Raw genomic sequence first — 27,528 nt, forward strand, 5'->3', positions numbered from 1 at the left:
AGAAAGATTTCTTGAGGCAGTTGAGAATTGTCTTGTTGGGTGCTTCGGCTTGCTTATTACCTTGGGGATACCTTGGCGTGGACATGTGTAGCTTGATGCCATATTTCTTGAAGAACTTTGCCAAATCTTTGCCTACGAATTGCGGGATGCTGTTTATGATGATGGATTGAGGGATGCCAAATTGGCAAATGATGTTCCTTCATATAAAGCGCTCTATGTCCATATGAGTTGTGGTTGTCATACGCTCTGCCCCCACCCATTTAGTGAAGTAGTCAGTTGCCATGATCATCATGCATTTGCCCCCAGTAGTGGGTAACATTGGCCCTACCAGGTTGATTACCCACTATATGAACGACCAATGACTCATCTGCGGGTGTAGTTCGCTGGTAAGCAGTACCAGTACCGACTTGCAGCGTTGGCAGCAGTTGCACTTTTGTATAAATCCTTGGTGTCATAATGCATAGTAGGCCAGTAATAGTCTGCGTTAATAGCCTTTTATGCCAATGATAAGCCTTCGAAGTGATTTCCACAAATGTCTTTATGGATTGAGCTTAGAACATTTAGGTCGTCGGAATGCGTTAGGTAGCAAAGATGTGGTCTAATGTAGGATCTTCTGACGAGAATGTCGTTCTATATATAGTAACGTGCTACCTTTGTTTGGAGCTTTCTAAACTCTAATCTTTACATGGGGAGTGTGCCATTGACCAAGTAGTTTATAATAGAATCTTGCCAGTTTGGAGTTATACTAAGTTGTGACACCTCGACTACTGGCTCATTCTCTATGCTCTGCTTGTCTAAATATTCCACTGAAATAAAGCGTTTTAGTTGATGATTGAGAGCAGAGCCTAGGCTAGCTAGCGCGTCCACGTGGACGTTGATGGTCGAGGGCGAAGCTTAGGCTAGCTAGCTCGTTGGGTCAAGCTTTGGATCTCCTTCAAAGAAGTTGGAGACTTCATCTCTATGATTGCTCGTATCTGCTTAGGATGTGGTTTGATTCATCTGTGGGTTACTAGGTACCCTAAGAATCTTCTTGAAGATACTCTGAATGTGCATTTGGTGGGATTGAGCTTCATCTTGTACTTTCTAAGGATGTCAAAAGTTTCTGCCAAGTTACCGATGTGGTCTAATCACTGCTTGCCCTTCACCATGATGTCGTCGATGTAGACCTTCATGGTTACTTCAATTTACTTCTTGAACATCATGTTTAACAGTCGTTGGTAAGTGGCTCCCTCGTTCTTGAGGCCAAAAGGCATGACCTTGTAGCAGTAGGTGCCTCGCTCGATCACGAACATGGTTTTCTCATTGTCAGGCTCGTGCATGGCTATATGGTTGTAGCTGGAGTATGCGTCTAAGAAATTGAGTAGCTGGTTCCCGAAAGTTGAATTTACTAATAGGTCGATTCGGGGAACTGGATAAGGATCTTTTGATCATGCTTTGTTAAAGTCGGTGTAGTCTATGCAGACCCTTCATTTTCCATTTTTTTTCTTCATTAGCCATTCATGGGCCACATATTCAATGAATCCAGCCTCTAATAGCTTATCGATTTCCACTTCTATGATCACCACTTGTTCGGGTGCAAAATGTCTTCTCTTTTGGATTATCGGTTTGGCAGCGGGGTAGACGTGTAGCTTATGGCAAGCTATCTTGGGGTCGATGCCGGGCATGCCGGAAGGTGACCACGCAAAGACGTCATGATTTTCCCTAAGGAAAGTCGTGAGTTTTTTTTTTTTTTTTTAATTTTTTTTTCGGGCTTAGACGTAAGCCGATTATAGCAGTCCTTTCCGGTTGCTGAGGATCAAGAATGATGTGTTCGGCATCCATTTTGGGTTTCCATCCCGTCTTGTCTGCTGGTGTATTGATTTGGACACCATCTTCTTGATCCGTCTGTTCTAATTACTATTTGGTAGCTTCGTCGTCCCTTTGGACCTCAATAGCCTCTATAGGGGTAAAAGGTCTTCTTTTTTTACTCATTCAGCACCTGCATAGTGTATTGTCAAGATATAGCCTGGTTAGACTTGATTTCTCCGACTTTTCCTCCCGGGATTCAAAATCAGATTTTTTTGATACTTGAAGAAGTTTACGACGTCCAGCTTTATCAGCCAAGGTCGCCCTTGAATCCCAATGTAGATAGATAGGTCGCTTAATATCGTGAACTTCTACTTTGAGACAACTAACGATGTTCTCATGTCAAGTGTAATGTTGTTGATGGCAATCAAGGCGTGTCCGTTGAATTTGGTAAGTACCTCAGCTCGATGTATGATTGTGCTTTCCAGACCTATCTTTTGAATTACTGATAGCTGAAGTAGGTTGATTGCACTTCCATTATCAACTATCATTTTGTCGACTCTAGCGTACGCTAGTTGGACAGATACTACTAGTGGGTTGTCATGTGGAAAATCGACGTCTTCGGCATCCTGCTCAGTGAAACCAACAATAGGTCTAGGTTAGGTATTGACTGCAGTACTTATGAGACTAGTAGAGCCTCCTAGATCTTTCTCTTCTTGGAGTTATTGGTAGCCTCCAAGTGCTCGAATTTGGCGAAAATGTCATTGATCCGAATTTTCTTGGTTGGTGGCTCTTCATCGGTGTCTGCATTTCTCCTAGGATGCGCAGTTGGCTTGTCTAAGTATCTGTCGACCTTGCATTCTTTCACCAGCTTCTCTAGGTAGTTCATCCAAGTGTAACAGTCGTCAGTTGTGTGACTGAGACCTCGATGGAATGCGCAATACGTGGTGTTGTCCATCTCGGAAGTATTTCTCTTTGATTATTTTAGCAGCTTGAACCATGGTTCGCTCTTGGTGTCGCAGATGATTTGGTGGATCGGGATTGAGAACTTATAGTAGTTTTCAGGTATCAGGCATTCTTTAATCGGGGATCGGTTCCTGCGCTTGGCCTCTTGCCCGCTTTTGTTGTTGTACTGCTTCCCGTCCTCCTTCTTTTGAGCTATTGTCGATTCTTTTCAAGGTTGCTTGGGTGCCTGGTCTGCTCGTCGAGCCTCATCCCAAAGTACATGCTTCTCTACTAGAGCGAAAAAGTTTGCTAGAGTTAGATCTTATTTCATGATCAATTTTATGAACAACGGGTGATCTGCTGTGAGTCATTTTTGGAAGGCTGCACTAGCTATTGAGTCATTGCATCCGACTATCTTTGTCTTCTCTGCTTTGAACCTTTTTACATAACCATGGTGTGACTCCTTTGGTTCTTCTTCACGTTGAATAAGTGGTCGAACTTCTTCTTGATTGAGCGATATGATGAATACTCCTTGGTGAAAACCAAAGAAAACTCATCAAAACTCTGGATGGATTGTGACGGCAAGGTGTGGAACCAATCTTGGGCCTTACCTTGTAAAGTAATGGTAAATATCTTGCACATGAGAGCGTTGTTGTTTCGATAAAGGATCATTGAGCTTCGGTAGTGCTTTAGGTGTCTCTCCGGGTCTCCATCCCCTTTGAAGGATGTGAAATGTAGCATATTGAACTTGCGTGGAGGCTCTGCTTGCTCGATCTCATCAGTGAAGGATGACCTGCTTATGTTGTTCATGTCCCGTTGTAACGCCTCATCAATGACCTCGTTGTGTTGGAAATCGCACAATTGCTTGGTCAAGAGGCTCTCTATGTCTTCCTGAATTTACCCTTGTTGGGTAGCGGAGCTCTTGGTTAGCCCTAGTAGTTACTTGCTGGTTTAGGCTGTTCTTCTACGTGCTCGGCTCTTCTATGCCTCGGTTGCGATGTGTGTGGTACGTTTCTAGCAGGCGAGCGAATTACTCATAAGCTGCTGGTTGAACTTGAGCTGGATTGAGCGATTGCTTCTCTCTATCTGTTGTACTACCTACTCTGATGTGAGGTGTATGATACTCCTTACAAGCCTAGCCTGAATGAACACTTCACCTGGAAGGTTGCTCATGTTGATTGTCGGAATGTGGCCCCAACCATGAATGTATGCTCGTTCGCAGGCTTAACTGATAGTGCACACTCTTCCACGCATTAAGACGAGAGTATACGCTATCTATAGGGCATAGTCGGGAGTGTACACTGCCCTAACGCTTGGTTTGTAACTGGTCGAGTAACTGTTTGCTGGGACGCTGTTGGAAAGGTTCGTTGTCTACTCTTGTCATACTTTAAGACACGTTGTTTGAGGCACATTGCAAGAGCTGATTCCCCAGGGTCGTCTGCTGCGTGAGGGCGCTTGTCAACTCTATGACTTGTTGAGACAAGTGTTGTTCATCATTTGGCTTGGAAAAGCTTGGACGGTATGCGTTTGCTTTAGTAATAGACTCAGAGTAGGAGATTTAAGTTGGGAAATGTCAAATCTGCAGAGAAATTGAGTGAAAATACACCTGGTTCAATCATCGGTTTAGAAATATGAAACCGAGACGGTTGAACCGGTCATGGACCAGTTGAGGTTGTTAGGAAGGTTACATGAGTAGGTTGGGCCACGTGCGTAGGCTGTCTTGTGTGTGGCGAGTGTGGGCGCTGGGTATGGGCTTAGCTTGGGAGCGAGATGAGCTTGCGCTTGCCTTGGGCTTGCAAGCATTGGACTTGGACAACTTGGGCCGTGCGTTGAGTGGAGGCGTGTAGGGTTTGGGCCTGTGCTGCTAGGGCAGCGGCTTAGGCTACCTTTGGCGCCTGGGCTCGTTGTTGCACAATGACATGGACTTGGGCTTGTGGTTGCCTTGCTACTTCTTGCTCATTGTGGGCCATGGGCTCACCAAGGGCTGCCATGATGGTTGCCATAGTGGTACCGTGCAGGTGGTGCCGCTCTACTAGCCACCACATTGAGCCTTGTGGATCGTCGTGGTAGGGTTATGTCATGATCTCCATCACTTGGTCTGAATCCTTGAACGTAGGAAGTTCCGTTCGTTGTGATTTCCGAATTTCTAGTCATTGTACTTTTCTTTTACATTTATTCAAAGAACTTTATAAAAAATTCTAGGAGTAAGAACGTATGAAAAATCTACAAATGAACGAGAAATGAGAAACTTTGAATGCGAAAGTCTTCTTCGAGCATGTGAATCAAGACTCTCAATGAAAGCACCAATTTGTGGATGCAAATTTCCGTTGTCTTCTCCTTTGACGAAAATGCACCTGCAAAATAATAACACCTAAGATTAAGGCAAAAAACCTCACGTGCCTATGATGATTTTTTTTTTGGGGGGGGGGGTGTGGGGGAGGGCTTTGGCCGAAGAATCTTCAATGCCAAAATTAGAATTTGAGAGAGAAAGTGTTTAGGAATTTGTGGAGAGAGAAATGACTTAGCATTTTAGTGGGAAAACATGCCTATTTATAGGGGAGTGGCTAGCCTTATTTGGAGAATAGGAGCCGGCCACATATGGTCAAATTGTGAGTGGAATTGCAAGATATTATGTGAAATAATATCTTGCAATTAACTTGGAAATTAATCCCAAATTGAATACGAAAATTGGGAGTTACCTTTTGAGTGAGGATTTGATGAGGAATGATGAAAGGGTTTTAAATAAATTTCATTTTGATCACCTTTGATTCTTCCTTGATTGAGTCGTTATTGTCTATTGTATGCGCGTGGGAATCCCGGTGTGCATCGAGGGTAATTTTATCCTTTTCACCCAAAAATCCACGTGTCACCTCCATAATTTCTTGATTACTTTTAACTCCGCAAGTACAACTTACCAAGTTAAAAATTGGTTTACTCCACCTTAAGAACTTCTTAAACAAAGTACTTGTGAACGAAAATAAAATCAGCCTGCGCGGTAAAGTTTATGACTCCGCCCTTGAAAGAAATGTTTGTCAATGCCTGTGATCTCAATAAAAGAGACAACACTCAGCATACATGCATCCTTCTGGTGGTCATAGCAATAATCATGGAAGATTGGCAATGCCTTGCACATACTAAATTTTGGTTAATATTATGTGCTGGATGCTAAATTGAAGAAGAAGAACAGATACATCAGGTGCATCAAGAGACCATCACAGAGGTATATTTGACTTAAGACTTCAAATCTAAAGTACGAATACAAAAACACGCAAGATCCCGAAAGCAAACTATATTTTTGGGTTGCAGTTAAAAGCGAAAAAGCTAAGCAAAGAGCTTATTCTACTTGAATTAATGATGTCATTTTTACTTATGTGTTTTTATCCAAATCAATTTCTTCTGTGCAATCACGAATAAATAACCTACGCTGGTATTTTGATTTGACCTAATACATTCAGGGATATATGATTGTAGATGGAGGAGTGTAGATTAGGCTTAGTGTTATCCCTAGATCTTTTAGGTTGCTGTTTTTTCTTCAATGACTACATACAGGAGCGCCTTCTCTATCGTAGATTTTTGGGTAAATTACACTTTCATATCTCAGGTTTGGGGGTATATTTCAATTCCTTACAATATCTTCAAAACATTTCACTTTCATACCTTAAGTACTATTTTATTTCAAAATAATACCTCCGTTACATTTTTTATCCATTGATCTGTTAAATGCTGACGTGGCTGCCACATATATGTCATGTGGATGCCACATATATGCCATGTGGCTGCCACATATATGCCATGTGGCTGCCAAATATCTGCCACGTGGCAAATAAAATAATTTTTTAAAAATTTTCTCAAAAAAAAAAAAAAAAAAAAATTGAAACCCATTTCTGCAAGAAGAAGAGGGAGGAATAAAGAAAAAGAAAAAAAAAAATATTGTCCATCCCCACCCCACAAAAAAAAAAAAAAATTGTCCCTCCCCCCCCCCCCCTCCAGCAACCCAGAAGAAGAAGAAGAAATGGGTTTCAAATTCCCAAACCCCCCGTCACCCCCCCCCCCCCCCCCCGGCTTGGCGACCCCCTTCCCGTCCCCCTCCCCCCACCTGGCAACCCTCCTCCCGTCCCCCTACCCACCCCGACCCATCTCCCTTCCTCCCTCTTCTTCTTGTAGATGTGGGTTTCACTTTTTTTTTTTTTTTAAATTAAAAAAAATTATTTTATTTGTCACGTGGCAGACATTTGGCAGCCACGTAACATATATGTGGCAGCTACGTTAGCAATTTAACGGATCAATGGATGGAAAATGTAACGGATGTATTATTTTGAAATAAAATAGTACTTAAGGTATGAAAGTGAAATGTTTTGAAGATGTTGTAAGGAATTGAAATAGACCCAAAACCTGAGGTATAAAAGTGTAATTTACCTCTTTTTTATTTATCCCCACATTTCTCATTTTGTGTTCTTCGACAGTTCTTATCCTTATCCTCTACACGGCCTAGATTTTGTTGAATTTGTTTGAAGGGTTTACTGATGAGCTAACAAAATCCATGGCAAGAAACATCATTTAAGTAATGATTGAATCAATCAAACCGTTAAACTACATTCGTAGTAAACCCTGGTTTATCGAACCCTAGCAATCCTGATAACAGTAAAACTTGATTGCAGCTGAAGAAATCTCATCGATACCTTGGAATTTAAATTGAAATTCTTTATTGTTCTTGCTTGCAATAGGACAAGCATATGTCGAACATCCGTTATATAAGAACAAGGATTCCTTTTCAATGTCACTAGTAAGTTACTCACACGTTGCTACGGGATTGAAAATTATATTTAAGATTATGCAAATTCATTCACTTCATAAGCAATGTTTGAGTCAAGAACAAAGGATTACAAATGCCCCCAAAAAAAAAAAAAAACCAAAAATGAAAAAAAAACAAAAAAGAAAGAATGAAAATATAACTTGACAAAGAGACCTCAATGATCTGGCTCCATTCATCATTCAAAACTTGGTCAATCTGTTCTCACTCTATCAGTAAACAAAAGAAAACCAAACCAAGTTCAACAAGAGTTATGCACGATCTTTGTGAAACTATATAATGAATGATACCACATTGTTAAACAAACATGAACTGGAGCTGATTTTAAAATTCATTTAAAAGGGAAAGTGGTAAATACCATTTGATTGAGATGATAACTTTTCAAGATACGACACTAATAAAAATTGCATATAAGGATGAAACACATATGAACGCTTACACTTAATCATAGAGAACTTTAGCAAAATTTTATTTTATTTTACTCAATGTTGCAGGAAATTGCCTAAATAGGCAATGAACAATAGCACAGGAAATCTGCACTTGTGGATATGTAATTATATATGTCAGAATAGTTGATGTAGAGTATCCAGGGTATTGATATATAGTACTATACCTCTAGACAATTTTCTGGCTTCCTTTTTAAAGTACAAATAAAGACTCGCAATATTTCCCTGATGACGATGGAGGGCATAATCAAAACAAATTTTATAAATCTTTATATGCGACATTACTCTTTTGAATAATACTACACCAGAAAATTGTTTTCTGATCCAGTTTACTGCTCTTTGAAGTACAATAAGTGTAGCAACAATTCCCTAAAAAGAGTATATATGTTAAAGAATTGATTGAAATAATTATAACAGAAGTAAGTTGAAGATTAGATAACGGAAAATTTGATGCAAAAAAGATGTCAGCGGCGAAGTAAATGTAAGTGGTGCGAGAGGCTATCCTGATTACGCCCTGATCATCTTAAGTCGACACAGGAGGATTTGGAGGTGATGGAGTAGTATCTACAAGGGCTCATCATGTATGAGTATAGGATTACTGGGTATTTAGTCTTTGCTTGCATCGCAGCTCTAGGAGGCTCTCTCTTTGGCTATGATCTTGGTGTTTCAGGTCAGTTTTCTTCCTGGTTTGTGATTCAAAATTTGAAATAAATTAGATTTATTTTCCCAGGCACCCCTTCGTCTTTTAAGCATAGGGGTAGAGGCTGAGGTTTTGAATTCAATGACTACCGTGTGATATGAAAATCTAGGAATAAAAAGTTTGGAAGGCATGATGCAATAGGTAAACTAAAATTGAAAGCCGTAAAAGGATGGAAACGGAAACGACTTGGTAGCATCCAACTAAACTTCATCATTCAAATGGTATTGCTTTGAACGAAAGTATGTGGAAAAAAGAATGAAAAGTTGATTAGGAATTACCACTTCCAGTGGTGCCATGGTGCTAAGTTTTCCTTCTCAAATCTCCAACAAATATGCTCCTTTGTAATTTCTGCCTGAACACTAAAACAAAAAATTGGTAATTTCTGCCTGAACACTAAAATAAAAATTGGTACATAGACAAAGAGTTAAGACTAGCTACCTTCCATAAATCAATAAAGAACTACGATAATGTGAAAATCCGCATGTATAACCTATGCATCCATCGTTATAGGTTTCAGCAAAAATACCATATTTTCAAAATCATTGATGATTCAATTTTAACCTAAAACCTGAAACCATCTCCGGTTCTTGGCAGATTAAATTTCAATAAACAGCCACACATGTGAAATGTACAAAAAGAAACAGATATCTCAGGGATTTCAACGAAGTTCTTGGTGAGCCAGGCCGACCTAAATGCTATAAATCACGCGATGCCTCCAAAATATCCACGGAGAGTACAGCACCAAGCACCCAATCCAATTTGAATCCATAGTGCTGTGATAAAGAACGAAGAAAAAGTTAATTATTAAAACACCAGATTTTATAAATGCCATTTCCCAATCTTGTACTCGATCATATACCAAGGTATTGAGGCTAACATTTCTAATCTAAAAGCGAATCATAAAGCAAGGGACAAATCTTTTGTCTTTTAACCAACCATGCCTCTATAATCGAATTTCGCATACCAATAAGGTCTTACTAATATTATTCACAAAGAAAAAAAAAAAAAAAAAAAGACCAATAAAAAGACCAAAGAAACTTTCTTTGATTTGAGCTCACCTAATAAAAATTCCTTCAATTAAGAGAATAAAATAAATCATACATTAATACAATATCTTATTGAATTAGCCCTTTGGATTGAATAAATTATAGGAGAATCAAGCGATTGAATAATATAGAAGACGGAAGTGTAAAAATCATTACCTTTTGATCTCGTCATATCTGTGATTCATAGTATCATTATATCATGCGAACCAGATTTGTTAGACTAATACATAGCTTTAGTACTAATGTTTTTACATAACTAATTTGAGAGATTTGAGGTGTGTGAGATATATGAAGTTTTTAGTTTTTATGTACATTTGAAGTTTTGAAGAGAGATTTTTTATGTTTTCTAAGGGAAAAAACTACAGAAAATGAAAATACAAGGCTCTGTTTGGTGTTCTGAGCAACTAAATCGATGCTTTCATGGGATTTATTTTCAATCTTGATTGCATTTCTTCGAAGTAATTATCCACTTCTCATATTTCCATCCCTTGATTCTCGGTTTATTTATTCAATTAAAAGCCTAAAAAAAATTGGATCAGTACAACAAAACAAAAGAGGAGTGCAATCATTTTTCTTTGCTAAATTTCTAAATTGTTGCAAAAACTTTTCAATGATATACCTTAGTTGCAACATGCCGTCAGTGATGTACTCACCTAACATTCAAATGAAGAGAGATGTAGGTATACAGGTCAATGGAGGAAGCCACCGGACAAAGCTGCGAACGGGAAGGCAAAGTTATGGTCGTTCATTTCTGTGAGAGGGAAGCAAAATGTATTTTACTTATGCAAAAACTTGCATATTTATTTCATACCCAACACTCATATCTTTAGTAGGAATACAAATTCACCAAATAGTTGGTTGAACAAGAAACCAGATAAAAATCCAAACATTCCAAGGTCTAGTAAACAACACTGCGAAAGGGAGTCCAAGTTCTTCAGCAGCTGTGATGGTAAAAGGCATGAAACCGTAATCACCAATATTATTCAACGAAAGATATAGACATTTGGTAATAATCATACATGAGATTCATACAATCTTTTCATATATTGCAAATTAGAAAAAAAAAAAAAAGAAGGAAAAAAAAAAAAAAAAAAACCTCTTGCCCCTGCTCTTGTAAATCCAAATAAAAAATAAATCCTAAATACCAAGCAAATATAGAAGCAATTCAATAATTACCAAAGAGAAATCCACCATGCATGAAATAGAAATTAAACAAAAAAAAGAAGGGTACCTCATACTTCACCTGCAACTGCTCTTCAAAAACCAAAAATCTTAGATCCTAAATACCAAGAAAACACAAAAGCGATTCGATAATTACCAAGAAAAATTAGAGGCATTGTTGTCGAAGAGAGGGAGAGTGACACGCCCCAATCTCGATATCTCCAAATATTAGGATAGGCACGTACTGGCGACACCCAAGGGTGATGAAGCCATTTTAAACATGCATACAAATAAAATACGTAATTAGAAAGAAATATACCAATGCAGAACCGTGTTCAGAGCATACAACTAATTAAGAATAATGTGAAAGAATTATTAAAAAGGTACAAACAAAGGAATGGGTCCTACACAAAGAAGACTCGAAGATACCTATGCAAAAGCACCCTGACACCAGGATCGTATACGTTAATTCTAACTTTTAAACATATAACCCTTTGTTTTGAAAACGTATATATAGTACTACATAGTAGGTTTTCTGAAAACTCTAGCATGCCATGAAAAATATTCATAGAACATGTACGTGTAAAATAATGCTCAATAATTAATGGTAATCTAGTGGCTCGAAGGAAAATTTGTACAACATCCGTAAATTACATCAATGATGTACTCAACTAGGAGTATCATAGTGGCCCGAAGGTATACCATCACCCGAAGGTGAAGCTGCACGACACTGGGTTACACCAGTGAAGAAATCATGGTCCATCATCCAAAGGTGAAGCTGTACGACACTGGGTTACGCCAGTGAAGAAATCATGGTCCATCACCCGAAGGTAAAGCTGTACGACTCTAGGTTGCACCAGAGAAGAGAATATAACATATATATATATGTATATATAGTGGGTCCATCACCCGAAGGTGAAGCTGTACGACTCTAGGTTATGCTAGAGAAGAAATATAGGGTCCATCATCCAAAGGTGAAGTTGTACGACTCTAGGTTACACCAGAGAAATATACATACACACACACACACACACACACACACACACACACACACACACACACACACACACACACACACACACACACACACACACACACACACACACATAACACACCGACACTAGCCCCGGGCTAGTGAAGCTAGGATTATGTCATAAATATCATCAACTGTGTACTGTGGCCATAGACATCTACATACTCGGTTGTGTGTAAGTGTTGTATGATAACCCACTAAATAAGCATCGAAAACGTATCTCAAAAATCTCATATCAAATCTGGAGCTCAAAAGCTCAAAGCATCATCTCATAAATCCATAATAAATCATATTCATAAATCTGGAGTATTTCATATACGAAAATCTAATAATTCATAACCTTTCGTAAAACGTAAATTCGATAAGTCATAAATAATGCATAAAATGTAAAATCATGAAATCATGCTTTTCTTGAATGCAAGCCTAATATTTTATAAAAAAAACATGCAAGAAATGGTTCATTCACAGATATTTTGTTGCCGAGGAGCTGCCCAAACGAGAGAGGACAGGTCACTTCCCACTGACGCACCTAAACACAAATCGAGACCATTTTATAATACTCTACTAAAATGATAGAATTTGGGAAAACGGACAACGGATTCGGATTTGGAACATCCAAAAAACCTAAGGATAAACCTCGGGTTCCCCCATGAGTCGCCACGAACCGCCACGAGGCGGCAGTCCGGGAGGCCACGCTCCACCGCACATGCCGAGATGGGTTGCCAGAAAAGTCACCAACGCTGTCATGGACGGCAACGGAGTACAGTACCTCCGGTTGAGGTGTGTGCTCCACGAGTTGGTCATGATAGCCCTTCACGAGCACCTATGCGTCGACCATGAAAGCTGGGTATTGGGATCGGGTTGGGTTGGATCCGGGTCGAATTTGGGCTTTGGGTTATTGGGTTGGGCCGAGTTATTGAATTGGGCCTAGTTATTGGGCCCGATTTTGGTTTGGGTCTAGGTTGCTGAGTTGAGGTTAATAGGTCATGGATTTAGGCCGGATTTCAAATCGGGTTTGGACCTAGTTTTGGGTTGGGGATCGGGTCGACCTGATTTCAGGCCGTGGGTCGGCCGACTTTCTCGAAAAAGAAAGCCAATGCTTGGAGAGCTCTATTCAAGCTCATTTCTCTACCAAAAATGATGTTCTACTTATGGAAATGAAGCTAGGAATGAGAGGAATAGATTTGTACTAAAAATAGGCCGAGTGGTGGTCGGAATTGGCTGAAAAATGCTTGCAAATGTCGTGGCCCTCGCAGGAAAACTGGGGAAGGTTCCCTCGAGTTATTTCCTACTTCTAAAACTATCCTCATCGTGCCCTAAGACATAATCGAGGAAGTTTGGGATGGTTTTCGAAGCTCACCATCATTGGAAACGGCGAGGATTTGCCTAAGAAACTTGGACAATGAGAAAGAGAGAGGAGGATGAACCTCAGCCAATCTGGGTTGCGATGGGGAGGTCTCAAGGGTGGTGGGGTCGCCAGAATGTAACCCACGATGGTGGTGGTCCAGTTGTCGTTGTGGTGTTTGTGCGTGTATGTGTGTCTGTGTTCAGTGAGGATAGGAGTACAAAGATGGGGAGAAGGAAACAAGGAGATAGATGAGGGAGAGATGAGAGGGAGTTGAGGGTTCGAGAGAGTCCGAGAGATTGGGGGAGGAGATGACACAGGGAAGAAGGAAATGGGTGTAGGCCTCACAACCATAAAATTATAAAATAATAAAAATATATAACCCTAATATCTAGAATAGTGAATTGACTACTTTGCCCCTCGACTTCGTAGTTCTATAAAACGTTCATCGTAACTCCAATTTTGATTCCGTTTGCACCCACACATTTGTAACGTCGAGTACTACAAGGATACTCTAAGGAAACAAATCTTATATGACACAACAAGACGGTCAACAAAAGTCAACGTTTTTCTTCGAAGGGTATTTTTGTAAATTCACACTATAAATTATAAAAGCCGAAATATTTGAAGACGGGTCATTACAGAGAGACACGTGAAGAAGATGGTACCAGATGATTTGAGGATGTCCTTAAAGTCCTGTGAAAAAAATAAATAAAAATGAAAGCCCAAAATAACCACCAAAATTGATGATGACAGGGGAGATACGCACCAAAATTAAAGAACACAAAATTTCAAATCCCATAAACTAATTTAGCAGATAATTAGCAGCTGATGAGATAAACAATATATATATATATATATACACACATACTTATGATTAAACAATCCAAGAGTTAAATTATAACAAATTCATATACTTTGAAACTAAAATACCCGTTGACCACAAAAAAAAAAAAAAATTCATGCAAAGATTTAACCTTTAAGCATGAATATTAAAAGCCAAAACCCAAACTTAAAACCCGGGATTCATAAATCAGACTATTGATAACCATAATCAAAGGCTTATTGAAATCAGAGCACTCTTACTTCAATTCATCTTCAGTGCTCCAAAGCCATTTTTTGGTTTTTTTTTTTTTTTAGAGAGAGAGTTGAATAAGAGAGGGATTTCTTAGAGAGAGAGAGAGTTGAAAGAGAGATGCAGATCGTGCTTTCTGGTAGCAATTAAAGCTTTTGCATCCTTTTTCTTTCCACAATGATCGACACATGCATAACCTTCTCCATAGCCAGGTTTAAAAAACGAAGAACAAACCAAAAGAAAGGCTCCACCAATCACGGACACCTGGATAGCAAGGGCAAATCCGGCCCATCACTGTGGAAAAAGTGGCAAAAGCAAATGCTGAAGACCAATGGAAACGTAGCAAATGTTTTAATCGGGCCCATCACTGTGGAAAAAGTGGCAAAAGCCGAAAGTTCCATCAAGCGTGTTTATTCCGGGTTTAAAACATTTAAATCCAACTTTAATACAATTTCATTTACTAGGTTTCGATAAATTAAAACAATGGTTCGGTGAAACTTACCATATAGAATAAAAAAAAAGATTTTGTCGGTGGATTTGACATCTCTAGTGGTTGTTCTGCCGATGTCATGGGTCATTGCTATAATGAAAAACGTAAAATATTTATTTTCCTCCAATATCTCAGTATATTTCAATTCAATGGTTAAAGTATAGAGTATTGAATGCAATTTTTTGCACTTACTGCATGGTTAAATCAATTCTAAAAACTACAACTTATTTTTAAATTAAAAAGGTCCAGTCCCTGTAAAACTCATGCTCTTATCGTTTATGTTTGTTAAACAAGATATGTACGCTCCAAAGAAAATGTCAATTTCATGGATTAGACACCTTATGATTGTGTTACGAAATAAATAGGTTCTTTGTGAATACTGCAAAAATAAACACATCAGCTTTACGTCTACATTCACCGGTAAGTAACATCGTGTATAATGTAATGTACATATACATCTGGATATTTTTAAATTATGGGTTTAACCTCATAATAGTCTAGTAATAATTTAATTCAAATTCGTCTTTGCTGAGAATCAAATTTAAAACCTCACTTACAAGTGAAGAGAAATACCACTAGATCATGGTACTAATACTAAGTGGCGTAAGTATTTTCTACATTGAATATACATAAAATATCACACATTTTTCAATATTATTATTGACCCTAAAAATTAAGAAGCCTACATGACGCATAGGCCAATAAACTATTTAGCTAATTGCGTTCTTGTGAATGCAGGCATACCAACTCAAGACCAAGCTCAGTCGTGCGAATACGTCGTTCGTTTTTGCACTTGAGCGACAACTATCGTGGAAGGAACGTCTATCGGCCTAGGGTTCTAGAACATAAATACAAGGTTGCTTAATTCACTATAAATTTAGGATCTTATGCAATTGGTCCAATTGCTTCAACTATATTTGTGAGAATATAAGTGCGTTGAATTGGTATTAGATTGTACGGACAAAGATACTAAAAGAACATGAGTGTTTTTATAGTGAACATGGTTTGGCTGTCTGAACGTCGAACTATGAAGTGCACTTGAGAGTAACAAACCATAAAACACTACACTTTGCTGGAAAGCTAATGAATGACCTTTTTAAGCGAAATAATTAGAGACTTTTTGCTTGCCCAACTAGCCAGTAGCAATTGAAGGTGCTCCTAAATTGCCTGGTTTTACAACTCCAGTGTTGTTTACTTATCCAAATTGAAGATGTATCAACGAGAGGGTTAGGATAGTACTTTTCTCAGGATGTGAGAAGGGTTTGAGTAGAACCAGGGTTTTCGTGTAGAGTGTTTTCGGTTGTTTGCACCTCCCGTGGCCCCTGCATCAATGATTTGACGCACCCCCCCTAGGCTAGAGGCTTCACCTACCTGACCTCACAGAGAATAGAATGAGTTGCCGGGGGGCCAAACTCATCCGGAGTTCGGAGAAAAAATAAAAACCTCTCTCAACATGAATGCATCAAGAAAACTGGGTCGAGTTGAAGGGTATCTCTACGTTGCATGTGAATGTCATGATGACCGAGTGCTAAGTTGTAAAATCAAGTAATATTCCAATTCCTCAACATGTTCTCTAAATCCTAAAACTACACCCCCGACTACGTGCTATAACCCGAAACAGCACGGACAAGTTCAGACCAACAACACTCGATTATAAAGCTCAACCATGCCCGCCTCTTCCACCACTTTACCGTGTTCATGTTACTTCGCTCCACACCATTTCGCCAGTCACTATCTGAAACGGCAAAACTTACAGAAAGATCTGGCAACTAAAATGGGCAGCACCTGCAAAAAAATTACGGCACCAACATAACATAAAGTTTTGTAGGAAGGAACCATGTTGCCTTTTAAGCAAATCCAGGATCCAATTGACATGCATAAGTTCATTTCGATAAATTCAAGTATGAATTCACGCAAAGAAGAAAATCTGTACAACAGTAAGAATCAGATCACAGCTCCTTTCAGCGTTTCAATTCTACTATCTTTTTCTTTCTATAAAGAACTGTTATATAAATTCGTTCTTCTCTTCTTTACAGTGCAACTTCACAAGCTAACCTTGTCGAATGTCAAGATGCTGTTGTGCAGATGTTTACAATGTCTTGATTAATGCACTCTTCCCAATCCTTTTGCCCAACTGAGATTGCAAAAGAAGAACCAAGACCGGAATCTGAATAAAATAACAATACCGAGTCTGTAAGAACCCTTGAGAAAATAAAAACAATAAACATCGCACCCTATTTGAAGGCTTTGAAGTTTATGGCTTTCAGAGGAAAATAGAAGCTAATCCCGAACATACAAGGCGGATAAATCATGGTCCTAGTGTAAGAAAGGCGTAGGACTTGTAAAGGTATGCCAAAAAGTATATTAGTTTATTTTTTCTGATTTAACGATGCATGCAATATTACATGAGAAACGAATGTCCTCACCTCCTAAACATCTTAGTGGGAGCTCACATCTTGCTGGATTTGGCCCAGAAGAACCCTTTCTTTCTAGTAGAATGATTCTCCGATAGGGCTCGAGCGCTCCTGGAGCCAAATGAGAAGTGCCGTCTCAAAAAAGGCTTTCCCAAGGAGCTTTTCATGCTGGAACTGGATCCCAACTTAGGATCCTTTCCTTGATGTCCAGTGCTTTTCAAGCGATCAAACACAGCAGAATCACCATCAAGATCTAACACCCGGTTCCTCGATCTCTTGTTTCTAGCCTTCAAATCCATTTCAGCTTTCAAAGCTTTTTCAGACAACTTGTGGATCTGTTTCTCCCCAAAAGTACAAACTGGGCAAGCTGGGTCATACTTGTTAATTTCAGGTGTCATATTCTCCAAACACTCGGCATGATAAACATGTCCACAAATTAACACTGAAACCACAGAAAGCTCATTGGTTGCAATAATCTTTTGGCTGCTCCATGAAGATTTCTCACCCAAAAGCTTTGAGCAAACCCCACACGTCTGCGAATCAACAGAGGGTGAAGCTGAAACTCTGCTACTGGATCTAGTTATCTTTTCACGATTAAAGCCAAAGGACTCGCTATCAAAAGACCACCTTTCTCTATTAGATGTGGCCATGAGCTCGGAAAATGCATTCATAGACCAACTATCAGAAGAACCACCACGGGAGCCCCTAGCAGATTCATTGCTCCATGAGGGAGGCCTTGCCTTATCTTCAGAAATTGAGAAGCTGTTGGGTGACTTGTTTCCTGGGACTCGGCCATCAGATACTTGCCTTAATAGCTGATGTCCTGGAGAACAGCGGGGCCACCTCAATGGAGTTGAGCTCGGAGGAGGCAGGTGACTCTGGGATGACAAAGGGGATGCCGACAAGGATGAAGTAGAAGGCAACGAAACTGATAATTTTGTTGGGGATGGATATGAAACAGTAGGGGATTCTTCTGACTCTTTTACCTACAGACATAATGAAAGTTAAGGGAGTAAATGCCACAATCATGGGATGATACAAAGTAATGGTGCTTAAATCATAGCAGAAAGTGCCACCCTGGCATAACATCTACCTGCTCAAGACTTGCATCCATGGAAATATTTCTTGAAATGGATTGATCTGCAATAGAAACATACATATATATCAGATAAAACATGTCATGCTAAACAGCTTACATAGAAAAGAAAAATTAAACTAAAGAGAAATCTTAAGGAGATCATCAATTTAAAAAAGATAAACTACCATACTATTCTATTTCCCTATAAACCATCCGGAAAAATGAAAAACATTTAACTCAATGTTAAGCAGGAAGTAACATGATCTATTCATTTTCTATCACAATTGACAAATTAAGATGGATGTTCCCTTTTAAGCTCTCAAGCTAATATGCAATAAACTGAAACTGCCCAGTCCAAAGGGCTTCACAACATAGGCCCTATGATTCTATAATCAGTTTCCCGGAAATTACATGAAGATTTGAAAAAAAAAAAAAAAAACTATAACATTTAAGTAATATATTGAATTAAAAGTATGTAATGAACCACAGGATTTGACACCACCCCTAGTTGCAATGTAGACAAGGCAACAGGCATAAAGATTCTCATTTTGCCTACCCCAATCATAAGCCAGTTACAGGAATGAAAAAACCCCCACCAAGGAAAAGGAGATCGTCATGACATGGAAGCTAAGAAAAAAGACGGAGTACACAGTTTTGACAAGAAATGTCACAAAGATTCCAGTATTGTATTTAAGCATGGGAAACACTATTGGCATTGAAATTTATAAGGAATGATGATATTATCATTAAAACTACAACTCTGGCAACAGAAAAAGTATTTTGGAAAACATAACAGCACAACAGAAGCACCTGTGGGCAATCGAACCCAGAAACTCATCCTTCACCCTTATCTTCAGGGGAAGGAGGTGCCACTATACCCAACGGCCATTTACTGGAAAAGTAATAACATCTAAAGAATGTAATACTAATAACCAAACCATCAGTGCCTTTTTCAATCCATATTAACATACATGAGGTACATAAAACTTATAATCCAAATCATCAATGCCTTTCTTTCAAATTACTATTCACCTTCCATCAGTGCATATTTGTAATGCATAGCCATCCAAGTCACCCTCAGTTCAGAGCGTGGCCTTTCATGGAATATGAGCTCGTACAGACAAGGTAACTACATCTGCTTTGTCTTTTGGATTACAGGCAACTAAAAACATTATAAAGTTGTATATTGTTTTTGTCATTCGCCCACCTAAATACTTTAATTGGATGCAAAAGTCTTGTCTTCGTATTTGACGAAGTCTCATAATGCATGTGACACTAAAGCCAATATGGTACATGCAAAAAACATGGCCAACTTGCAAGAACAACCATAAGAATAAGAGTACAATCTAGCAAGACATAATCCCGTAAACAAGAAACAAGAGAGTAACCTCTCCAATCCAAACGTGTGAATTGTATATGAAAACCTTTCAGAAGAGAAGAAAATTATTCAAACTTACACTGCAAAACTCTTGAAATATGAATAGAATAGAAGAGTTTTCATACTACAAACTACCTGAAGCAGGAGTCCGGACATGCCCGGCAGTTCCCTCAGATACTGAAGATTTTTGCGCCCTATGTCTTCGAAAATGTTCCAGTGGACTTCCCTCCTCAGATACACATGCCGACTCAAATTTAACTTCTGATCCATCATTTCTGCTAACACCATCAGAAAACCAACTTACAGAAGTCTCTTCAGCTGCCACCCCCACCCGGTTATCCCACCGAAAGCTCCAAGTTGGTGAGTACCGCATATTACGATGCACAATTTCGCTATTAGCTCTGTTTGTTACAGTCTTGTCTCTAGCAGCAACACAACAAGCAGAACCCATCCTCAAAATACAAAAAACTCTAACTTACAATTGTAACCCCTAAACCACAGCTCGCATCCTCAAACTTCAAGCTCAACTGACAGTCGCAGCAACCCTGACCCCATAAAAATTTGCTCCTTCTGAAATTTGCAATCGAAGAAACAAGCCATCATCATTTCTATCGTGACAAAGCACAAGCATAAAAGGAAGTGATTGAGTTTAATAAACCCTAGTTCAGTTACACAAAAGCACGAAACATAAACGTATCCGAAACTACAAACCGCGAAAAACATAGCAAAGAAAAATTAAGAAGAAAACCAAACTCCTCATAGACACCACAAAAATTCAAAATTAAGTTTACCCAAATGAGAACGGTTCACGAATCTCACATCTATTCCTTTTTCCAGGTGGGATTCACAGTGAATGCAAAATATGGCCAAACCCGACTCGAATCGAATTTATAGACTGTCAAATAAATCTCTGGATTTCAGCACAGCTTCAAAAATTAGACAAACACAGATTCATTTTTCATATTTTTCCCCTCACAAACACCACCAAAACTGTGCCCACCTACACACCAACAAGCACAGTGACAGTGAGTGGGAAATATATAGAGCTCCAGATATCGATTCAATCTGCTACTCCTAAGGGAACTCAAGATTGAGTCTAAAATCCAAAATTGCAGGAAAAACAGATCACAAAAATGCCCTAAAATTAGTAAACATTGAGGAACTACAATAGTCAGAGGATCCGAATTTCATGCCCAAAAGATCGAATACGTAGTCAAAATTCCAAATATTTCGAAAAAAAAATCCAACTAATTAATCCCTAAATTATGAAACTGGATAACAAATAATCAGAATACTAAAAAAATTAATTCTAATAAAAAATAAATAAAAGCAAGCTGTGCATTACGAGTTGCTCCCGGAGAGGTGAAGCTGGAGAGAGAGGAAAGCGAGACTTGCAGACAGAGAAAATTCTAGAGAGAGAAAGGGAGAGAGTGAGAGGCTGCAGCCGCTGCTTCTTGTTCGTTGCAGAAGAAGAGTGAGAGGAATCGAGGTCGTTTTAGACGGTTTTGGTAACGCCGTTGCTGGCTGTTGAGCACTACGACGTCGTAGCTGGACTAACGGCGTTTGGTGACGCAAAGTGCGTGGAAACGAGCGCTTTGTTTATTCACCGATCGATTTGTAGAAATTAAAAATTAAAAAATAATACACTGTGTTTGCTTTTGGTGGGAATTTAGAGAAATTAAAGCATGCTTTACGGGGTTGTACTACAATGACACAGTAGTAAACAGTTCCCGATGGATTACGCTGGAGAGTGTTGTACTTTAGAGCTTTTGGAAAGATTTTGGGCGGCGGTCGTCTTATGGGGTACGCAGAGTGCGTAGTATGCATTCCGTGCCTTTCACGTTCCAGCAAAGTATCCTGTGAATTAATTTTAGAGGCGGATTGTCTGCTCTCATGTTTGGGTGTTTTTTCTTTTTTTATTTGTGCGGTTACGGTTAAGTTATATCAACATTTTATATTTTTATTGTTTTTTATCTTATTATCTTTATAAAAAAAATTCAATATAAAATATTGATGTGGCTTAACCGTGATTGCACAACATAATAGGGAATGGAAAGGGCATCCAAACAGGAGGACAGACAATTTGCCTCCATTAATTTTAGCATTGATGACAAAATTAAATTGAATGACCGAGGTACAAAGTTACACTATGTAATTTGAATTTCAGTTGTCCAACTTAGGGACTTAAATCATACCTTAAACAAGCGATATTGGTTTACTACTGCAATTGAAAGTTACACCTTTTTTCGATGTTGCCAGCTTGAGTTGTAAGTAAAGTTAGTGGTTGTGCATTGAGTTTGGAGGTGATAGCTTAATGGAGGTGGTGGGTGACCGTTAATTGGTGGAGGTCATGCTTCCATGACATTTGAATGATTTTGAGACAAAAACAGAATTTAACTGCAGTTTAACTGACATTTTCAATAAATTGAGTGCTTATTTGGAATGTTTAAAAAGATTGAGATTGGTTTGAAATAACACTAAAAGATTAGAAAATTTCAGTACTTAATCCTAAAATTTAAACGGCAACATTCAGAATTTATGGTAGATGGTTTCTCATTTACTTATGTTATCTTTAAGTTTGTTTGTTGCACAATTGTAAACCACTGCAGCCACCTTTTGTTTTTTTGGTCGACGTCTATATATAAAATATAAGGTAGGGTTTAACAAGTCCAACAATTTATTAGGTGACGAGAGTTGGACGGTGCAAGTGTAAACACGATGACTAATTTGGACACTTGAGTTTTATACGTAAGTTCGAGTTATCTGCTTAATAATAAATAAATGAAGTTTGCAACTTGCAGTTGGCCTTTTATTTCTTCTTTTCCTTTTGCTTTTTGTGGAGTTAAAGTGGATGCTATATTCATTTTTACAGGAAATATCCTCGTCGGTTGTGCTTAAATTGGCAACTTAGTAATTTTTTTTTTTTCCATTTATAAATGAAAAATTTTAAGTTTGATTTTGGTTTATAACGAATTCAAGTTATATTATTGTGAATGTTCAATTTGGCTTAATTCAACTTCTTTTTTACCACTTAATGTAATAATAACGTTGTATTTACCAAACACGTCGAATCTTGAGAGTTTAGGGAGCAGGGAGGAGATGTCTTTTTCGGTTGTGGTGAGGTGGCCACTTTAAAGTGCAAAAAGTGATTTTGTCAAGAAGAAGCGTGTGCGGTTAAGACTTGAGAGTCGTGCAATTAAGAAAAAACATCCACATCAAGGGGGGATTAGTGTCATTTTAATCACCAAATGGGAAGGCTACAAGCAAAAGTGATGAGCAACCTTTGCCACTTTGGTTTGGAATGTTAGGTAACACACGATTTTGACCGTGGGAATTGTATCAAATGTTTTTGCAAGGTGTGTGGGTGGGATCATTGGATGAGTAATGTCTTTTGGTAAAACATGTTATGAATAAGGAAAGAGATTTTTTTTTTTTTTTTTTTTGAAATATCATATGGACATGGCTGACTAAGAAAATTTGGGGTTTCTAGGTGAGCCTTAGAAGTGGGACTCTAGAGTTCTTTGATTCCCGAGCCTTTGTACATTGATATGAATAAAAAGGAATTCTCCAAATACATGAAAAAGCCAATTTTTACATGAAATATGATTAAAAATTAATATCAAGAAGAAAGGTATACAACGATTATTTTTTTCCTTTTTTGAGACTCAAAAGAGATATTATCTGTTAGTAGGCTTACTGTTTCTAATAGGAGGCATGATACTAACTCGTTTTCAATCATGAAATCACAATGCAAAAATCAGAAGAGAATGCTTGAAAATATATTTGTATTTTTCTCAATGAGAGGCATTTATAAGAATACAACTCTAACCTAAATAGAAAGAAAACTAATTACACGGGATTACATGAGATTACATGGGATTGATATCAATTAAGGATCCTACCTAAAATACAAAGTCAACACTACGCCTAAAGTTGATGCATATTTGTCACACATGCCCAACTTGTGTAAGAAACCTAAAAACTTATGACTCGAAACAGCCTTGGTGATGATCTTCCATTCTTATTGTCAGTACCTCAATTATTTTTCATTCCAAGTTTTCTTTGATGAAGAATCGATCAACTTCAACATGTGTTGTTCTATAATGTTGTATTGGATTATTTGCAATGTCACGTGCATCTTTTTTATCACAAAATAATTTCATGAGATGATCATGCTTTTGTACCCAAATCACTTAACAAAAGCTTAAGCCATAAAATTTCACAACTCCCAACACCATATATTCAACTTTTGCAGTTGAACGGGCAACGACGTAACCTAATGTTGGGTGCGTATCGTCAACTGAACCTGCCTAATCTGCATTAGTATAATCTTCAGTCCTAAGAAGGTTATTCCTTTTAAACAAAATCATTTGCCTAGACTTCCCTTCAAATATCGTAAAAATCTTCATTACTACATCTATATGACTTGCTACACTCAAGACATATGCAAGGTCTGGTCTTGTGTGTGCCAAATACATTAAATGACCTACTAACCATTGGTATCTCCCTTGGTCAACTAGTACTTGATTAGGATCAACATTAAGCTTCAATCCTTCCTCTAATGGTGTAGCTACTAACTGACAAGCTGACATGGTAGTTTTGTGCACTAAAACAATAATACACTTCCTCTGAGACAAGAAAATTCAAGAACTATTTCTTGATACCTCAATCCCTAGAAAATATTTCAGGGATCCAAGGTCCTTCATCTCAAATTCTGTGGAAAAGTATCTTTGCAAGTCGCACACTTTTCCGGATCATTCCTTGTCACCACCATATCATCTACACACACAATTAGTGTAGTAAGCTTCCCATTTTGTATTTTCAAGAACAAAGTATAATCGAATTACTTTGTCTGTACCAAATGCTCTTATAGGTTTTGTGAATCTTTCAAACCATGCTCGAGAGGATTATTACAAACCATTCAAAGATTTCTTCAACCTGCACACCTTTTTTTTGTATTTATCTAGAGCATTACACCACGAAGGAAGATCCTTATAAATATGTTCAGTCAAATCTCCATGCAAGAAGACATTCTTCACATCGAACTATTGTAAGGGCCAGTTAAGTTTGCAGCCAAGGCCAACAAAACACGAACTGTGTTGATCTTGGCCACAAGAGCAAATGTATCTGCACGGTCGATTCCAGATTTTGTTTAGTGTACTCTTTCGCTACTAGTCTTGCCTTGAAGTGATCCATCGTTCCATCAGCTTTGTACGTCATTGTGTAAACCCATTTGCGTCCCACATGCTTCTTACCAGTTGGCAAGTCTGTGATCTCCCAAGTAGCATTCTTCTTCAAAAACTTCAATTCTTCATTCATTGTAGCTTGCCAATTTGGATCAGCTAAAGCCTCCTGCACACTGTTAGGAATATATACAATAGATAGAAGCACAAATGACTTATTTGATTATGATAAGTGACTGGTAGACCTCGGTTTGACGCAATCAGGGTTGGATTTATTCACTGGTATCTAGTTTTGCATTTAGGGTTGGCTTCGTAAGTAATTTAAGGAATACCTTTGTTGACACAATCAGGTAGACCACGAGGTGGTGCATGCTTCATTCTTGCCGGTGGAATTGTGGATCTTGATGCCGCAATATTTCGATTAATTAGCATTAGAAGCTGGAATTGTCGATCAATTGATCGATCTTGTTAGTGTTTGCACATTAATTTGTCTTCCTTAATTATTATTATTCTCATAGCTACTTAATTAGTTAGCCAACCTTTTATGTTTAAGTTAGCTTCTTTAGAATTGGCTTCAATTCTTGTTCAGCAATTTGATTTTCTTTCCCTACTAGGCCCCAAGGCACACAGAGGGAAAGGTCATAATTAACCACAAATCAAGACCATACATATTTAGGACATGCAGGTACACCGTACATGTTACAGAATTCTTATTTATATTTCATTTTCCTCGTCTTCATTTTTTTTCAATGATTCATTTGTTGAGTGTTGGCACATGCATACGTCTGTGAAATGTGATCCCTCTTCCCTTGATCCCACCCCCAATCCATTGCCTTATGTTAATTTAGAAAATGATCATGATTATGGACGTCCATCGATCGTTTTCCACTATTAAGATTTCTTCACGGTTACCACTAGACACTCTTATGTGTTTCATGCAATACTCACGAACACTTCCAAGAATAGTCCTGTAACAAAATATCAAAATTACAAGAAGATATTAAATGTAATTAACTTGATCCATCACAAACCATTAAAAATAAAACAAATTCAGATAGTTTATGTGAATGAACTTAAAGAAACCGTAACCATGGCTTCCTTTGACCAAAGTGTCAGCTTTGAGTTTCTCAACATCAGAAACTATATGATAAATACCCAAGTTAGAGTATTTATATATAGATCTTAAGAGAGTGATCGTAATTAAATTGAGAGATCATCTAAGAGGGAATTTAGCATAAGATATCCAATCTTCTTAGGATTATTATTACTTGTCTAATCCCCAATTAAGTTGAATTACGTGTTCCTTACTTGGGAGACAAGTAATAAAGTATCGACAAAGTCCGATCATTTGACTAAGGCTAAGTCCAATCATCTAAGAGTTATAGCCGATCCTCTAACTAAGGCTAAGTCCAATTGTCAAAGAGTTATGGGCTACGGGTATTCCGGTCCTTCTTGCCGCCTAGAGTGCCATTTCTCAGGAGCCTATAAATTATAGTCACACACTAAAATATTGTTGATGTCGGTGAAAGGATTAACCAGTGCCCATTGCGTGAGTGTTAAAAAAAAAAAAAAAAAAAAAAAAAAAAAAAAAAAAGAAGAAGAAAGAAACTTCTCTTGTAAAAATAATTCCAAAATTCTTATAGTGTGTACAAAAATAATAAAAACTCTTAAATCCTTCGTCTAACACAACCTCCGGTTGTCTATCCCCTGTCTTACCAAATAACTCATCTGTAAAATAAAAGAGTGAGGGATGAGTAACAACCACCATCATCAACATGTAATATGTAGTCAAGCGTGCTGTTTTATAGTGACTATGAAATATGATATATAACATCAAAGCTTTAGCCATATCACATTATCCCTTTACATTTTGGTTATCCTTTATAATATACAGCTCACCACGTGCCCTTTATATTGGCTATTCTACTCTAATGTCCCCGTGTGCTATACATTTATCCCTCGGCTAACACAATACTAAAGTTCTCATGCTCCATAAACAATCTCAACAATTCCACGTTAATGTATATATACTCATCTAAATATTTTTCAAAATCAAACATTCTTGACTTGTAAATAGATCAAAAACCACAATAGCTCGTGGTTTTCTCATTTATTGAAATATAAAAGGTTTTGCAACACATTACATAAACCACTTATCCAAAATCTAAGTTTCGACAAGACAACCCAACTAACATTTCCATACACACATATAAGACTTTAGCACTACATGCAAAGTAGCTAATCTCTTTGCACAATATTAAACAGGAGCATTTCTAATTGGATGGTTTTGGCGTCACAAGGGCAAAGGTTGAATTGGCGTTCTACCTTCCACGTAGCCACTATTGGGTGAAGAATAAGCACCCTATAAAGCTATAATGTCACACATGTATGGAAATTTAAGTGACCAAGCACTTAAACGTGTCAACCCTTGCCACCTCCAGGTTCCATGCTTTAACAATCAACAAGCATGCAACGCCTCAAGCCTCCTCGTTGCACCATTAAAACAACAAGCATGCACCGCCTAAAACCTTAAATAAATATTTCTAATTAAATTATTGAACATTCGGGGTCTGGTAGATATACCCATCTGTTAATGTCAATAAGAGCATTTACTTGGCATTCCACGAAATTTTATTGGC

General features: G+C 38.2%; 1 protein-coding gene across 3 annotated transcripts; it reads right to left on the reverse strand.

Annotated features, from left to right (window-relative positions):
- Positions 1–16,337: 16,337 nt before the first annotated feature.
- On the reverse strand, positions 16,338–21,304 carry LOC137729665 (uncharacterized). 3 transcript variants are annotated; one of them, XR_011068025.1, is made up of 6 exons: positions 21,052–21,304; positions 19,842–20,276; positions 18,344–18,390; positions 17,263–18,236; positions 16,892–17,003; positions 16,338–16,621 (listed from the first exon to the last, which is right to left on the reverse strand). XR_011068025.1 is itself a non-coding variant. In XM_068468667.1 (5 exons), the coding sequence occupies exons 2-4, from the start codon at positions 20,155–20,157 to the stop codon at positions 17,286–17,288; spliced, it is 1,314 nt and encodes a 437-aa protein (XP_068324768.1). In that variant the 5' UTR covers positions 20,158–20,276; positions 21,052–21,304; the 3' UTR covers positions 16,705–17,003; positions 17,263–17,285. The 3 variants fall into 3 exon arrangements, 2 of the variants coding, with proteins under 2 accessions (XP_068324768.1, XP_068324769.1); XM_068468667.1 differs by lacking the exon at positions 16,338–16,621 and having other exon boundaries at positions 16,705–17,003; XM_068468668.1 differs by lacking the exons at positions 16,338–16,621; positions 21,052–21,304 and adding an exon at positions 20,526–21,010 and having other exon boundaries at positions 16,705–17,003.
- Positions 21,305–27,528: the final 6,224 nt, after the last annotated feature.

This window comes from Pyrus communis, chromosome 3, assembly GCF_963583255.1.
Source record: "Pyrus communis chromosome 3, drPyrComm1.1, whole genome shotgun sequence".
Taxonomy (NCBI): domain Eukaryota; kingdom Viridiplantae; phylum Streptophyta; class Magnoliopsida; order Rosales; family Rosaceae; genus Pyrus; species Pyrus communis.

Coding starts and splice junctions, on each gene's coding strand:
- LOC137729665 (XM_068468667.1), bottom strand. CDS start 20,157: ATGGGTTCTGCTTGTTGTGTTGCTGCTAGAGACAAGACTGTAACAAAC. Junction 18,391..19,841: donor TGTCCGGACTCCTGCTTCAG/GTAGTTTGTAGT, acceptor TTTCTATTGCAG/ATCAATCCATTTCAAGAAAT. Junction 18,237..18,343: donor TGGATGCAAGTCTTGAGCAG/GTAGATGTTATG, acceptor TTATGTCTGTAG/GTAAAAGAGTCAGAAGAATC.